Source organism: Pimephales promelas, chromosome 11, assembly GCF_988280905.1.
Source record: "Pimephales promelas chromosome 11, fPimPro1.hap1.1, whole genome shotgun sequence".
NCBI lineage: Eukaryota > Metazoa > Chordata > Actinopteri > Cypriniformes > Leuciscidae > Pimephales > Pimephales promelas.
In genome coordinates, this window is record NC_142779.1 from 31491729 (window position 1) to 31509759 (window position 18031).

General features: G+C 39.6%; 1 protein-coding gene across 2 annotated transcripts in view; it reads right to left on the reverse strand.

Moving 5' to 3' along the window:
- meis1b (Meis homeobox 1 b) overlaps positions 1-18031 on the reverse strand; it is a 68549-nt gene that overhangs the window by 43368 nt on the left and 7150 nt on the right. For both annotated transcript variants that reach the window (XM_039690364.2, XM_039690365.2), the window contains exon 7: positions 9985-10096. In XM_039690364.2, the coding sequence (XP_039546298.1) occupies positions 9985-10096 (112 nt within the window). The remainder of the gene's footprint in view (positions 1-9984; positions 10097-18031) is intronic.

An 18031-nucleotide genomic window follows, 5' to 3' on the forward strand; every position in this document is an offset into this window, starting at 1 on the left:
TGAGGTCTCTCTCACTCTCTCCCTTTCCTTCCCCTCCTCCTCTTTTCATTCTTCCTCCGGTCTGTGTGTCGAGGGGGGAAAACGGTCAAATGAAAGTGTAGGGCCCTGAGTTTACCCTTTCATGTCGAGCACTTTTACTGTGTAACTATTGATTTTTCTCCTTTGTAATTTTTTTTTTAATCTGAAGATATAAGGCGGGCAGAAAAGGCAGGCTGGTGAGGTTCAAACGGGAACACTTTAAGAGTCCTCTGATTCCACCGAGGCAACACACACACACTCACACACACACTCACAAAGAGTATACATGCTCTACTCTCTCTCTCTCTCTCTCGCTCTCTCTCAGACAGCTTTTGACACCTTCTCCAGGGCCAGCTTTGTTCGATATCCAGGCAGACCGGATGGCTGAGAGGAAAGTGTTTTTTAAAAAAAGGAACATGGCTCGCAAGTCGCAACAAAAGCAAAGAGCCTTCGCTGGTCGCAACAACAGCACTACTGCGGCAATCTGCCTGGAATTCAACTCATCTGAGCGCTTTTAAACCTCTCATCATCTACTCTAGGTGAACCTAAAACAATGCACAATCACAGCCAAATAAAGACGTGACTCAATTGAGAGCAGTGACTTTTCAATATCTGCAACAGACAGAGGCCTGGAGACAAACGGTTTTGTATTGTTCCTTTGTGTTTTTTTTTTTGTGTTTTTTTGGTATATGTTAGTAATGAGCGAAACGCAACCAGAGACGTGTGGTTAACTGCGTCGGTCTTCATTATTGGCTTCTGGCAGATAATTTTCCACATGGCAGCTATCTAAATGACACAGGCTGAGATAAGTGCTCTAATGCACAGGGATTTTCCCCAACTACAGCGTATCGCCATCCATTGGGCTGTAGTACAGTAGATAATGTGAGGGTATTTCACTTCTAATAATAGCCTGCTTGGTCTCCCCTGCGTTTGTTAACATGGAGAGTGAATTGTATGGCAGAATTACACAATGATCCCTGCTTATGAAGAAAACCCGGGCACTGTTATTATTACTGAAAAGATGGTGGTGAGAAATGTAACATCAAATAGCTTTTCTATCAATGATAAGCTGCTCTTCATTCAGATCCATTGTGTCTTCACATACTGCAGAGGAGCCCCGTTTCACCTAAAAACTCTATATATACTGGAGAAAGTTAAAGGCTAGCACTCTCATTCATCTCAATTCCATCTGCATAGATATAGATTTTCATAGGGATTAATAATGCTGAAAACAGATTGGCTAATATATATTAGGGATTAATACTCAAACGATTAATCGCATCCAAAATAAAAGTTTGTGTTTACATATTATATGTGGGTGCACTGTGTATAATTATTTTGTATATATATATATATATATATATATATATATATCAATCAACTTCAATCAATCAACTTTTATTTATAAAGCACAATAAAAACAACAGTAGTTGAACATTGTGCTGTACAGAAGAAATAAAATATCGTACAAAAAAAAAAAAAAAAAACAAGACCGACCGCAAAACTAATGAGAAAAGGGGGGGGGGGGGGGGTGTTTACATCGAAACCACCAATTTGACCATTCAACATTAAATCAAGGACACTTGTAGGCCAGTGAAAACAGGTAGGTTTTTAACTTAGATTTAAAAACAGACTCAGTGGATATTAATCTTAAAGATACAGGAAGATTATTCCATAGTTTTGGACCAAAAACAGAAAAAGCACGGTCACCTCTCGTCTTCAGCCTTGATCTTGGAACCATCAACAATCTTTGTTGAGATGACCTCAGTGATCTAGTGCAGTCATTTAGTTTCAAAAGATATATATATATATATATATATATATATATATATATATATATATATATATATATATATATATACACACACACATATGCTTGTAAAATTAGGAAAAAAATATTATTTATATATAAAATATAAATATAAATTATATTTAAATCTATACATGAAAATATTTCTTAAATATATACAAGCATGTGTGTGTATTTATATATATAAAATAATTATACACAGTGTACCCACATGTATTATGTAAACACAAACTTTTATTTTGGATGTGATGCGATTAATTGCAATTAATACTTTGACAGCCCTATTATATATATATATATATATATATAAAAATTTGTTTATGTTTTTGAAATACGTCTCTTTTAGTCTCTAAGGCTGCATTTATTTGATCAAAAACACAGTAAAAACAGTAATCTTGCAACATATTATTATTATAAATTAAAAGTGTGTTCTATTTTAATATATTTTCAAATGCAATTTATTCATATGATCCTTCAGAAATCATTCAAATATGCTGATTTAAAAAACATTTCTTATTATTACTGTTATTTTTATTATTATCAATGTTAAAAATTATTTTGGGAAATGGTGATACTTTTTTAAGGGTCATTTGAATGAAGCATTTATTAAACTGAATTAAGTTTATTGAAACGTTTATTAAATATGATTTTTTTTTAATATTTTCTAAATTTTGATCAATTTAATGTATCGTTCAAGAATAAAAATGTACAAATTTCTCTCTTTTTTTAATATTGCCACAAAATGTTTGAATAGTGTCACTGATTCCACAAAAATGTTAAGCAGCTCAATGGAGATAGCCAAACCTTGACCATAGGTTGTGAAAATGATTAAAAATAAAGGCATAAGAAAAATTAAGTCAAAAAACTGTAACATTCATTTCTATAATATGCTGTCCTTCATTCAAAGTGACAGATCCGTAACGCCTGAATTTACTGCAGTCTAACGAAGGCCTCAAATTCACCCCTGTCAGACAGGAAGTGGAGCAGAGGGAATGTGGAGGAATTGTAGTTCTATCAGCTTATGGTGAACTAGGGAGATAAGGCTCAGGGCTGGAAGTGACGGAAACAGAGCTGGGCTGAACGTCTGCTTCCTGACAGCAACAGATCAGGGGCGGCTGGACGTGGGCGATACCATTACAGCTCGGCTGTGCAGTCCTCTGTTGAGACCACAAACACGCACACACTTACACATATATTCACAAAGAGCAGGGACAGATCTGAGGAATTTTTTGGGACATTTTTTTTAGGTTATCAAGCTGGGAATCTTTCTGGTTCCTGCCATTCTTTGACTCAATCGGGCTCCCAGGGCATTGCTGGTGATCGGGTTACGGCTTGCCCAAAAAAAAAAAAAAAAAAAAAAGCGCACACACATGCATTCACTCTCTCTCAAGCACACATTAAGCAAACACACCCTCTCTCCATACACATACACACCCCTCTAAAAGCATACAACTTTTGTTTGTTTGTTATCTCTCTTTCACTCCTTAAATCTTAAAAAAAGAAACGCTCGAGGAGGTCTTTATCTTTACCCCTAAATCCCTTCAGCAGGTATCCATGTCAAAAGACCAGGGCTAGGCTCTGGGAGAGGATTGTTTAGTAAGGGTCAGTCCCGGGTCAAGCTTTCGGCCCGTTGTTAACACAGCCCTCCCCCTGGTGCTTTTTGCACCGGCCTCCATCTGCACACACCTTGGTCCACCGCCACTCCAAAACTCCAGCACCCCAGCAAATAATCCCTCTCTGTGAGAAGTCTCTGGTGACAAATACAAAGGTCAAATAGCTTTAGCACACAGTGCAAGGGAAGCCAAATTCCCCAAATATGGAGCTTTGGTGGTGTTTGCTCGCATGAAATTGACTTTCTGGGGTGTCTCCAAAAAGGCTTGGTGAATTCCTTCGTTCTTTGTTGGGCTTCACGCATTAATGCGTCTTTGCGATTGAAGTTCTGACGCATCAAAATTGAATTATTTGGTGTCAAGTGGTGGGAAATGCATTGGGTAAATTAACATGTCAAGGAAAACAGCAATGGACATGCCAAAAAGGCATGAATATGAAAACCGACAATCAGAGAGTACAGTTTGGTCTATCGGAGAGAACATTTTGACCCGCTACCAAGCATCACCTCGTCATATCTCTTCTGGACAGCTCACGAGTCTCTGTAACAGTCCCAGGACCTCACACGCACAGTCGGCAGGAAAATATTCCTCATGCAGTATTATCGGTAGGGCAGCATATGGCAAACTAGCAGCAGGCTACTCATCCTCATCCTCTTTGGAGGCTAAAATTAGCACAATACTGTTTGTGGCTTTAAGCAGGACTCAAACCCACTGTGATACCGCTAATAAAAAGACTGGCCTCCTGCTTAGAGAAAGAATGTACATCCCTACAGATCACGGGAGGATTATCCTGCTGGGATAATGTTTTTTCCTGCAATGGATGCAAAAAGATTTATATTTTTAATCTAATTTTATTCGGAAACAATATATCAGGCGCTCATCGTGGTTGACTGGAATAGCTCCCACAGGTCAGTGGGGATATTGTGAAGAGCATCGTCAACAAGAGACGTCTTTTTGGCAGAGGATAACCCGAAAAGAGATTGCTAATCTCTTTATCAAAAGCCTAAATAAACTAAGATGAGTGCATGTGGCACAGCCACACAAGAGCATCTGATTAATGGACAAAGCCTGTTTGTTTACTGTCACTCACTGTTCCTCAAACTCTCTTCCCAACGTTCCCCTCCATCCCTCCCTTCCTTTTTGCCTCCCTGCTCCGGCCTTCCTGCCCTCCTTATCAGGCGAACCAAACGGTGATAGCATATCTCATTGGGCGATATCAGCTCTTTCCCAAAAACTAGGATACAGCGTATCTGATAGACACTCTCCTCCCGGGCCGTGCTGAGTAATGTTCACTCAGGTCTTCTAAAACAGACCTAATGCATTGTGACACGTCAGTGATGAGCTGCGCTGATTTGCCAAATTCACATGAACCTCTACAGCACAGATCAGATGACGGGGCACGGCGTGGGGATTTTTTGAATGGAGCCATGGGGTTTCCCAGTCATTAGGAGCAGATCAGGAAAAGGAACAGAAATTGTGCAAAAAAAAAAAAAAAAAAATCCACGACCCCTCTCAACAGTGACCCTACATCTGACGAATCAACTGTGAATGAAGCGGAAATCCGAGAAAGAAATCCATTTCAGTAATCAATTGTTAGTATTCTGACCAAGCATTCAACAGTTGATCTGTTGCTGACCTGAAATTTTCAATTTCAAGTTTTGAGAATGCACAAGCAGATGAGCGATAATGACAGTGAGTGGATGTGAAGGGAATATTCAGCAAACACCAAAAATCTGGTTTTGGCAAGAAAAAGAGGACTTCCTGTGCACATGGAGACAGATGAAAAGTGTCTACATCATTAACACACCACAATTATAGCATTTGATCTAAATTTACGTCTGCTTCCCACTTAAACTGAACATCACATAGCAAATGACTCCAACCCGAAACTCCTTCTCCCTAGGGCAAAACACCCTTAAAGGCCAAGTGTCTGCACTACTAGTGGTACCAGAGAGAATTGCAAAAATAGCGATGGCTTTCAAATGCTTCCCTTTCTTCCAATATCTCGAATAAACAAGTAGTCCCGCCCCACACCCGTGGTTGAGACGATGTTGGGTTGCTTAAACGATTTCAATTTTGTTTGGTACCACTAGGCACGAAAATAATTAAGAGGATGACGAGAGTCTTTAAAACCACATTGAACCAAAAGCTCGGAGAAAGAACAATAGATAGAGGATGAAAAAGATGTCAGTAGCGCTTTAGCCATTCATCTCCAAGAGTTCACATGGTCATGGGTGGGGGGATAAGAGAAGTACTTCAGCAGTAGTTAAATCCCAGAGCAAACAGAAGAGCAAACACAACAGTGACACTTTATATACCAGCTTTATGAGTATTATCTGCCCAGAGACAAGGTGCTCAATCAGACTATGAAAGCTAGTTAAAGGCAATGATTAGGAAAGCAGAAGAAACAGCTGATATATGAGGAAAAGGAGGGGGTTGTTTGCTTGCACTTTCTCACTTTTCACTCTCCTTTTTCCCACATGACAGAGGACATCACCCTAATCCTAAAGGCAAACTGTCCCTTGGTGTGGGAACCAGTGGCGTTTCCCCTTTTTTCACCATGGGACTGCTGTGCGTACATACAGTCTTATCAGGAGTGGGGCCATAAAGCCATTGGTGCTGATCGTTTTCGGAGAAACAAGCGGTGGATTGTTGGTTGTGCCATCACGACTGAGATTCAGTGGGGTCATAAACACGACAGTGGTTCCACAAGCTATCCTTCCCAGAGGACAGCTCCATTCGTGGCCCTCGCTGACACCGGCTTGCATCTCCTTGACTTTGTTGTATATGCGAAATTCACAAGCGCATCGTGCAAAGGGGCTCGGAAGAGAGAACACGATGCATTGTGTGAAATAAAAATTTTGTACTTCTTGTCAAGCATGAGCATTCCCAAACTGCACTTACTTGGAATTGGTACCTAACTCTTTTCCCTGTGATCCCTTGCTTTCTCTATGCTCCGTCTTTCTTCTCTGCTCCTTCTGTGGGTGTGCATGATGTGATGTGTGATGTGAATGAGAGAGAAAAACAGCAGGGGCTGCTCGGGCCGCCCGGTGCCGGTTCTTAGATCCCTGCACTATAAAAACCGCACACCTTTTATCAGCCATTATGCCTCTGATTTAACCAGATTACCCCACCAACGTGCTGCCACTGATACACGGAGAGAGCATAGAGCGTTCAGCCTCCCCCTCCTGAGTGCAGCCCTTTTGCATGCACAGAGGAGAATCTAGTGAGGCAGGAACAACCACTGACTGACTACACCTGAATGACAACATAGAGCTCCTATCGCTCTTTGAAGCACACACCAGGCACGATTAAAGCAAGAAAACAAAGTCAAAGAGCAAGGGCATCCAGACAGCGAGCGAATGGAGAGGCGTCCGCCTAACAGCTCAAAGTGACTGAGATAAACAAAGCCAGGACCCTGCTGTAAAATCCAAAAGGAAAGTGATCAGCGTTGTAGTGCACTCAGCAATTGAGGAGAGCACTGAAAATAGCACACGAGAAATGCAAAGGCATGCAGGCGGCACTCAGAGACCGAAAGAAAGAGCGAGAGAGAAAGGGGCAGGGTTCTTCCAGTCTGCTGGACAATCGTTGCAATTAACGGGTGACTTTGACAAACACGTGAGGCGGGGGCTCGGAGGGCGGGTCCAGCCTCGGAGGTTCGCTGGCATCCTGTCAGAGGCCATGTCTGCTGGTCAGTCTCAGATGTAAGCCAATCGCATCGCAGAGATGGTGGCCAGGAGCCAATGAGAGCTCTCGCTCAGACTGACCTTCACACAGGCTGGTAGCAAACTGACCATTAAGTCAATGATGACAACAGCACTCACCACAATCAATCTAGCAAAGTAATGATTAGTTTGATGCATGAAGTTTAGCTGCGGCTTTTCTCGGCACAAGTAGGTAGAATCCAACGAGTCCGCGTAACATTTACAGTACTGTTCACTGACCTGTATATTTTTTTTTACAAGCACATTCCACAGTTTTCACACATCTCACGCCGTTTCAGTGGGTTTTAACAGTAAATTGACCTGTTTACACCACACCTGAATGGTCGCATTCGTCAATAGGCATTCCAGTCGAGTTTGGTCAAGTAAATGAACTTCATAACTCGCTTTGAGTAGCTCTGACTGGCTCCCACAGTACAGTTTTGGAGTCCGCATGTAAATTTATGCAGACAATAACAAGAGCCTCACAGGAACTATTTGACTTGGCACACAAGGGGCCTTTCGCAAATGGGTCCTGGTAATTGCTGATACATATCTGACTCCTGTAGTCATCACCTTGTTCCCAGACCCTTTGATGAGGCAGAGAAACCCAAAGCCTTTCAAAACACTCAGCGTGATCTCTGCGTATGTGAGAGCATGTCATTTTCCACGCGCCCTTCCCTTTTTTGGTAGGGGTTCACATCGCCTTCGTTCCCACTGCAGCCCAAGGGTGTCTCTTTTAATCTGGGTGGGCGCTGGTCTTGCCAAGAGTCCAGAGTGAGCAATACTCGACAGTCCATAATAACGATTTGTTTTCTTTTTACCCTCTGAGGATGGATGCTCAGAAGAAATGGCTTCAAGATACAATTCTAGAAGATGTCCCCCGAGAGGACGGCTGTTAAACAAAGGCTGGTGCAAGCGAGCACGCTACGCTAATATATATGGGGTCTAATTAGAGATGGGCTGGACTCCGCTAAGAAAGTTTCAGTGAGTGCATTGAGGGAGGAGCGGGCTTTATTCTCCCCTCGCACAGAATCATGAACAAGGAAAATGCTGTCCTCGGTCGTACTAAGATGCTATTTAGGTGCGGTATGGAAAACATTGTGTGGACGGCAACCACTAGAACCATCAGCTATGGTGCCAATCTCTATGTTGATGGGTTACAGATGTACTATGTTGTGCATGTGGGTACAATGTTCCTTTGCAGTTGGAAGGTTTATGACTGTTTGTTATGATGCATTATTTCAAAGATGCAGGGAATACGCAGTGGCAACAAGACTCTTTCTTGTAGATGTTTATAAGGGAGATAACTTGTTAAAGATAATTATAAGTGTAAGCACATGGAAAGAAACAATCTCAGAAGAAAGTCTGAGACCGAGAGAGGGGCCAGTTGGGGACATATTGGCATGAGTTTCTTGGCTAACAGCAATGGTCTTATTGGGATTATGAAGTCACTCCTTACAGAACATGCTAATGCGGATAGCATCGCTGCTTTACACAATCAACAATTAACCCATATTAACATAATACTTCTGCTAAACCTCCACCGGCGTGAATAAGGCCGAAGGGGCTAAAGTGCTTGGGTCAAACTCAGCACACATCCAGGTTCATAGCTCAGCCTCACAGCGGACCTAGCGCACGACACAACAAACACTCATCCAAAACACTGGGGTGAGGGAACATGAGGGGACTCAGGAGGGGGGTGGACATTAAAAGCCTGACGATAATTGGAAGTATGTGAAAAATGACGTGTCACTTTGGTCAATAAAGAGCAGAGGTCACCGTAGGCAGGAGCCCAAACTCGGCACAAAATGTGCTCATTAAGGCGTCCAATCAGAGTGTGTTGCGAGCAACCGGCCATTAGTCATCGGCCATCTGACCAACTCGGCTGGGCCGGCCTCTCTCTCTCATTGCTCTCCCTCTCTGTGGAGGGGGAAAACCGGCGCTGGTAAATAAATCGTTGCTCAGTCATCTGGAACATAATGTGGTCCTTTCTGCTCTCATCCTGCTTTGCCTGCTGGCTGTGCAGCCCTCAAACTGCTGCCTTGACATCCCTTTCAATAATAAATGAAGTTGCTTTTTGCCTACAGTTTGTTTGAAACCCTCCTCCACTCCTCCATTCGGCACCTCCCACGCCAGTTCTCATTGGCGAAACCACACAACTAACCAATCACCATGCCGAACATCTGATGACTCTGTTTGCAGTTAGAATCTCACAGGCATGGCATGAAGCTGGCTTTCAGTCCTCTGAGAGGGAAATCCTTTTTGAGAATTTATCGTTTCTCTTTGAAAAATCGAAAAACTCTTGGGCTGGAGTATAACAGGACATATAAAGCTTCATCAGAGTAAAATCTCTTTTGTTAGACTGTCATCACCAGCGTCTTTCTTCAGACCCCCTGTCCAGATGGGCCCAGAGGAAGGTTCATTAATGCAGTCTTATCACAACCAGCTGATGGACCTACGCCACATCACCGGCCTAAACATCTGCTTTAACTCTCTCCTGCTCTCTACGTACACAAGATTGGCTTAAGATGTTAAGCTGGACACATTTGCATAGTCAAATACTGACACTTTCATAGAAACATACTTTTTACACTGCTCTCTGGAATACTTGACTCTGATTGGTCAATCACGGTACAGTCAAGTATTGTGCAAACTACACAAGGGATCGCTGTCGCATATTTTCTACCCAATTCTGCTACTTCCTCTCGTCCTTTGATTTATTTCATTGGTAAGTAGTTGTTGAACATGCAGTATAATTCACAGAGGCTTGTTCTATGATAATGGTGGGGTGATCGTACATGTCCCCTTACATATGCATAAAAAGGATGTCTCAGAACTTTACCTTGTTCGCTACTGTTGTCCCCGCTGTGCGATGTGTGTCCTCCGCTGGATGGTCCCGGTGTGCCCCCGGAGCGTGTAGAAGCTGTATCATCATGGTCTCTGTTCCATGAGGTCTGTGCGGAGAGGGAGAGAGAGAGAGAGAGAGAGTAAGGCGCACAATCAGGCATCAGATCATGCTACAATCCCATGTTATCAGATGCTCCTCATTTTGTTGTTTTTCATCCTCTTATATCAGTACCTACAACCTCACACAGCACTTCTTCAATCAGCAAAGCTTACAAGACTTTTGGACCAAACCCAGTCACTGGCTTCCTTCGACTCACACAAAACCAAGAGAATGTAGCAAAACAGAAGGCAGGTACTCTAAAAGAAATACTATAAAAATACAGCACTATTTTAATTAACACATCTAAATTGTAAGTTAAAAAAAGTTGTGTTACCCAAGACTGAATATCCATGATCCAGAAACCAATGAATGAAGAATTAGCACTAGCAGCTAAGATGTGTATGCCTGTCCATACACATGAACTGGCTAACTCTGAATACGACAAGAGCCAGTCACTCATCTCTTATATCCCAATGCGAGGGAGGGTATATGTGTGTGTGTGAGGCTGTTTGCTTGTCGCTGGCCTAGCGAATCAAAATCAAATCAAATAAGAGCCATTCTCCTTGAAGTTGGGAAGAGGATGAGGAAAAAAAAAAGATAGAAATCCTATTGACAATTAAGCTTAGGTGTATAATAGAGAGAAAGTGTCAGCTGTTGGGCGGATGGTATGTGGCAAATGGAGCAGACATGGGGATAAAGAGAAGTGGACGGCACAATGGCGATCCGAGGCCTGCACACACTCAGCCCCATGCAGGGCCTACTTGTACTATAGAACAAAACAGATGTTGCCTCTTATCACAGGGTGCCTCCACAAAAGTAACATTAGTGTGGGAGGAAAATATGAGCATCAGAGTTGATAATGCTCAATAGCAGGCCCGGGAAATCTTTTTAGGCCAATTTTGAGGTGAATATTCAGTTCTAGGGATTTAAACATGAAATAATGTTCTAAACATAGTTAAAGGAGTAGTTCACTTTAAAAAAACAAATTGCTGATAATTTACTCGCCCCCATGTTATCCAAGATGTCCATGTCTTTCTTTCTTCAGTCGAAAATAAATTAAGGTTTTTCTCCATATAATGGACTTCAATGGGCACCAAACGCTTGAATGATGAACGAATCTTTTTGAGTCATTTGGTTAATTCAATGAACGAAATGACTCAAAAAAAGATTCGTTCATTTTGATGAACAGGAGTCATGAACGTGCATCACAGAAGTGAGCAAGGCGAGGATTTGTGCTTATAAAACTTTAAATGTTTTGTTTATTTTTGAAATGACTGATCGTTTCGCTAGATAAGACCCTTATTCATCGTCTGGTGTCGTTTAAAGCCCTTTGAAGCTGCACTGAAACTCTCATTTGGACCTTGAACCGTTTGGTTCTCATTGAAGTCCATTATATGGAGAAAAATCCTGAAAAGTTTTCATCAAAAAAACTTAATTTCTTTTCAACTGAAGAAAGAAAGACATGGACAACTTTAATGACATGGGGGTGAGTAAATTATCAGCAAAAGTTTTTTTTTTTTTTTTTTTTTAAAGTGAACTACTCCTTTAAGAATGGCGTATTCTTACTGAAAGCTGAAAGTATAATCAAAATAGACAAAATATTAAATTGGAATGACTTTTGAACTTTTAATTTCTGTGGAAATCTGAAGAGTTTTGCCCTCGCAGATTACTACACGGATGCACAAACATAGCCGTGCCAAAAAAAAAGTGGTATTAATTAACTACATATACTTACTATATGGTTCGGATTAGAGTTTGGGTTACTATGTAATTATGCATAAGTGGTAACACTTAAAGCTTTTATGCATAATCCATTATAAAAGTATCTTAATGCATTAATTATGCTTTGTAATGAAACGTATAATGCATTGTAGTCTCGAGTAATTGTCTCATAAAACACCATTAGAAAGAATAAAGCATTAAAACTTGACAAACAACCAGTATCAGATGTAACAAGATATCTGTGAATATTATAATGCATTTTAACATTGGTTACAATTATTTATGAAAAGAAATAATGCATTATGATGCATTATGAATACTTTTATAATGCATTACAGACAAATGCTTTAAGTAAATTGTTACCGCATAATTCATAATTGACTGTTTTTACTATAGTAATACATGTATATCACCTTAAAATAAAGCATCACCCAAATGTTTCATTATTCAAAATTATGTCTAAATGTAAACATAACAAACATACATGTATAAAGGGCAAGCAGAGGTTTTAGCTCTGTTGATATTATAGCTACACTCCTGAAGTAACTAAACGTGTAAATATTGATCACTTTTTACTGAACTCTTAGAAATTTCTTGGTCCAATGTAAAAATGAATATGCTTTATCTAATCAATATAATTGTGGCAACAGATTACAAGCAATATTATTAATTAAATTGAACAAATTAGAATTGAGTAATAATTAATCAAATTATTCCTTAAAAGTTAACCATTTAAAAGAAAACCGTAATTTTAAAACAAACACCGATCACAATAATGGTGACTTAATTTTTTTTTTTTTTTTTTGGTGTTGTAAGTTTTACTCATTTTAAATGGTTAACTTTAAAGGAATTAATTTGATAAATTATTACTCAATTCTAATTTACATTTAATTAATAATATTGCTTTTAATCTGTTGGCACATTTTTTTTTGATTAGATAAAGTATATTCATGAATATTAAATTATTAATAATACAAAAAAATGGAACAAACCAAACTGCATTTGATATATTTGCCACAAGTCTCCTATAATTTGTGAGGAAAAATAGTGCCAGCCGCTCTAGATATATTTTTAAAAAATGTCCAGAAACAGTCACAAAAAAATAAATAAATGGTGTATTCTGCAGCATACCAAAAGTATGCCGTAAGAGGTAATCTAGAACACATGCCCAGGGAGCAAACAGTTAAAACTGAAATTGCCAGTTTCTAAAACTCTTTGCAAAGAAAGAGCAAAAGAGAGAGAGAGAGAAAAAAAAATGGAGGGAACTTGTTTATTCAGAGCTTTGTGGAAAAGAATGGTACAGCACCCTGGAGACCGAGAACCCTAGAGTGCCCACACGTAAAAGGATGTTTTTTACGCACAACAAATCCCACTTGAAAATATAATTAGAACGGAGAAAATAGCAAACTATTGCATTAACTGTAATTGAACAAAAGAGCAGCGGGGCTTGTGGGAGGCTGTCGCTCGGCCCCATGGGAATGGGGGAGGGTCTCGGGCCGAGGGTGAGTGACATCTCCAGGGTGCACTCCAGTCTATTTATAACTGCCCCGACAATCTCGTCCACCACAGATCTAACAGCTAATTAATAATATAAAAAAGCCAGCGCAGTCCGCCGTGGAGCAGACACCCGGAGGAAAGCGCACAGGCGCGCGGGAGAACGAGTAAATATGTGGGCCAGAATGAACAGAGGGTGGAGGCGGTGTGGATGCAGATGGTTACAGGAGAGATGAGTGCCTGCACACAACAACACACTTGATATATTCACTGTCCCTCTAATGAGCTAGCTACAATTTATTCAGTGCTTTTTTCTTTTCTTTTCTTTTTGGGATGGGGGGGGGGGGGGCTTCATCCCTTCCCCCTCCACGTTTTCTCTCTCCCTCCTCGTGTCATTCTCTCTCTCTCTCTCTCTCTCTCTCTCTCTCCAGTGCAGGATGTAGATTAATTCAATGCTTAATTGTTTAGTAAATTCAATTTTCCACATTCTATTCTGCATAGCTTTAGCTAAAGTTCTTAAAGCTGCAGTGCGTAGCCCAGGGAGAAGCGTTTGTCATCTGTGCCTTTCCTTTTTTTTTTTTCATTACCGTTTTCTTCCTCCACCACTTAATTCGCCATGAAAAGATTTTCCTTGCTGGAAATTCTGATTCTGCTATGATCGGTGAGGCATTCCAATTCATTGCATTTTCATTGTGTTGGGTCTTAGATGGAAGCTCTCTTTCTCTGCACATTATACACGCGCTCATGCGAAGAATATTGGGCTTCCAATTCATTTATAATAATAAAGAAAAATGTTTCAGGTTACTGTAGACTTCACAGGGGAAAGAAAACTCATAAACAGTATATGTTTACAATTTCATGCCACAGTGACTGCTCTCTCACTCACTCTCTCCAATTTTTTTTTTTTTTTTTAACACAGACTCACCAGTGTCACATTGTACTAGGCTATTTTTGGTTCCTGGCTTTATCTAGATAGCACAACAAAACGGGCTGAGAGAGAGAGAGAGATATAAAGAGAGAGAAAGAGAGAGAGTTTTATATGCCTCATCAAACCAGATTAGCAAAGACACTTGAACAAGCTCACTAAAATACTCAAGCTCTGCTGGGAAATACTTGGGAAGCACAAGGTTCACACATGAACTCTGCCCAGTGGATTGCAACCAGAAACTAAATCTGTTCAGGACACTTGTTTATTTGTTTACCCTGGCTTGTTGATAAGGCTGAGATCCTCAAGGTTGATAACAGACCACGTGGCCGTCGGTTCAACTCCGCAGAAAAGCATCGGGGCTTCTTAAATGAATGGATGTGGTAATGACATGCACGGAAACAAAAAAAGGGAGGGTGAATCCTAGAACAGTCCAATACCCCAAACACCTCCTTTAACAAATCTTATACAAGGCAAAATGGAGAGGGAGGAGGGACTTTTGGTCTACAGAGAAAGCCAAATATCGCTCTTAAAATGGCCTGTGGGTGAGATCTAGTTTCAAAACCAGTAAAGTCGCCCTTAATGGCACTATATCACACACACCTCCTTTAATTACAAAACTGGCGAGTGGAATCCTCAAGCTTCGTTTCTCAAAAGTTGAGAAAACGATGGAATAACTGCGAAGTTTAACTTTGGAAACAACTCTAAAGAAAAAAAATGTTTTTTCTTCTGTCAAATCAACTTAGATGAATTATGTGGTTCAGATAACATCATATTTTTGAGTTTCTCAAAACTCTTGTATTAACTCAATTTTTCAATTTCAATAAACTTAAAGTTTTAAGGCAACCAGGTTACTTCATTTCTTTAAGTTAAACCAACAATATATTTTATAGCACTTAGCATGAAGCAACATTATGAATAGTATATATAAATATGAAAAGGGCTAGCAGTTAACTCTATTTTCAATTGATCAAACACATTTCTATCATTTTCCAATGCCACTTTTTCAAAGGGTAAAATAGTCATGTTTGCTCTTTCTGTCACTTGTTGAATGGTTGAAAGCATTACTCCAACAGAATGATTAGATCACATAATAATTTTAACGTCGACCAACTATACTATCACAAGACGCAAATAATCTGCATTTCTTTAAAAAGAGTGAATAAAAACAGATTCTGTGCACCCGAAAGTGTGAAGATATTTGCTTGAGTGCAAGTGATACATTCGACACACTGTAAAAAAAAAATATTTTCATGATTTGTAATGACAACATGTTTTATTTTGTCAAATCAACTTAGATCATTTATGTAGTTCAGATAACATAATATTTTGAGTTTCTGATGATTAAATCAATCTCCTTTATTGTATTAACTCAATTTTTCCATTTCAATTGACTTAAAATCTGTGAGGCAACTAGGTTACTTATTTTTTTAAGTTAAACCAGCAACCAAAGGAATCTCTCACAGCATAGTTTCAAAAACAATCCTGTGTTCTTCTCATTCACTGAAAGCTGAGCTTATATGAAATTGTGCAAAACTACATTTTCAATCAAAACGTATTAAGCACAACTTCTGGGTGGCCTCTATGCAATTCATCAATAACATAGCCTCAACTCTCGTAATAACACCCTTAGTTTTTAAATTGGCCCTGAACAAAACAGCGAGGAAACTGCAAACAGAGAAACTATTCAGCATTTCAATTATTTCAACCCCTCTTCAGGCCGCATGGAATAATCTAAAGAGCCCTCGAGTACTGAAGTCTAAGCACTGCGGAGGTTTGCATGGCATTGAGTTCATTAGCAAATGGCAGTGCCTCTCTGCAATTAAAGACAACTGTGCAAACGCTGCAGCCCGTGGAAGAGAGCGTCAGCACAGAGCAAACACGTCACACACAAGTCACCGTGAGCCAGCCAATCGGAAAACAAGCGATCCTGCTTTGAGCCGAGGCACAAGAAGGCAATAAACATGCCGAAACTAAAGATAAAGTCATTACTCTGACCCCACTAAATCTATTAGTTGATGAATGGTTGTATCAAAATCAATCAGTTGTAGCACACTTAAATAATAATTGTAATAATAATAATTGTAACAAATGAGAGAGAGAAAAGTAAAGTGTGGGTGATTCTTTAACTGGAATAACTTTTCTGTCCCCAAGGTAGAAAAGAAAAGAAGAGAAAACAAAAGAAAAGAAACCAAAATCAAGTCTATCATAGTTTTATCCCAGTCAGTTTTAAGGTTTACATTATTTTAGCTTTATACTTTTATTGTTGTTTTTGTAAGTTCTTTTTTAAGGGTTTAAATCTTGAAAAAAATGTCTACCCAGACCTTGATAATTAATGCATAAAACTTAACTTTGTGCTATTTCCCAAATTAATTGAATAATTTCAGTTCATTTATAATCTCGGTTAATTTAGTATTTTATAACAAAAAGTCACTGCATATCTATACTCTTGTCATTGCCGCACATAAAGCATTGTAGAGAATTAAGAATTCTTGCATTAAAGTTAAAGGCTTTTTATATCAAATCAGTATTTCATTTTAATTCAGAAAGAAACTATTTCAGTTTTTGAGTTTCAAGTTAATTGATGAACCTGAACCTGGTTTAGGAAAAAAACTACTTTTTTTACTGTTAAAAAACAAAACAAAAAAACTTGGTGGCTTTTTTGTTTGTTTGTTTACATACAATCAACTTGGCTGTTTAAGTCATTTCAACTTAAATTACATTAAAATGGCTTAGAAAATATGTTGAATATTGTATAACTTATAAAAAAGGTTTAGATAAATTGCTTAACTTATTTTGATGAGTTCAAGCAATGTAAAACCTTATGTTGACATAACTTATTGATCATATTTTTTTTCCAGTGCAACGATTGTCATACATCAAGAACTCATTATACAAAAAACAAACAAACAAACAAACAAACAAACAAACAAACAAACAAAACACCTGAAGGTTGATGATCAGATCAGTGTTAGAGAAACAGTTAAAAAAAAAACACACCTAAAAATGTGCCCTTAATTAAACATGCATGTGTGACACACTTTACATAGATTAAATAATATACGACTTAATAGAGGAGATCATTTACTCATAGGCCTATATAATATAAAGTGGTAGCAGGATCTACTGATGATCCTCACCAACATGATCCTCCAGATTGAAGACCGCAGTGAAGGGGTTAACCAGTAGTTAACTAGTCCCGGCTCATACGGCACCTGAGGCTCATGTGGCCCCGCGTTTATCAGCGCAATATAGCCGAAGGAAACAACGTGATCCAAACTGGCCGAGCCGCATTCACCAGAGAGAGAGAGAGAGAGAGAGAGAGAGAGAGAGAGAGAGAGAGAGAGAGAGAGAGAGAGAGAGAGAGAGAGAGAGAGAGAGAGAGAGAGAGAGAGAGAGAGAGAGAGAGAGAGAGAGAGAGACTGACTTTTTCACCCCTGAGCTCTGCCCTCCTTCTCTTCACAAGATACTTGCAAAACAATGCTAAGCTGGAGACAGTTGAGACATTATTGATACGATGCTTCAGTGCACGGAGGACGAAAACACAGAACCGCGCTGGACCACAGAATTTAATAAATTCTATGTATATTTCAGATTTTCTTATGCTGCAGTATTCCTGCTGGAATAAATTGGCCTTTGAATAAATGAACCGCCTCTCCCTCTTGTTAACATTGTTGGGAATTTGCACAAAGGAGATTTTTTTTCCAGTCCAATTCAACTTTATGCCCGAGGGCATATATTAAAAATACATATGGAACGAGATAATGCACGAGCGACGCAAATTCGTTAGGGATGTCACCG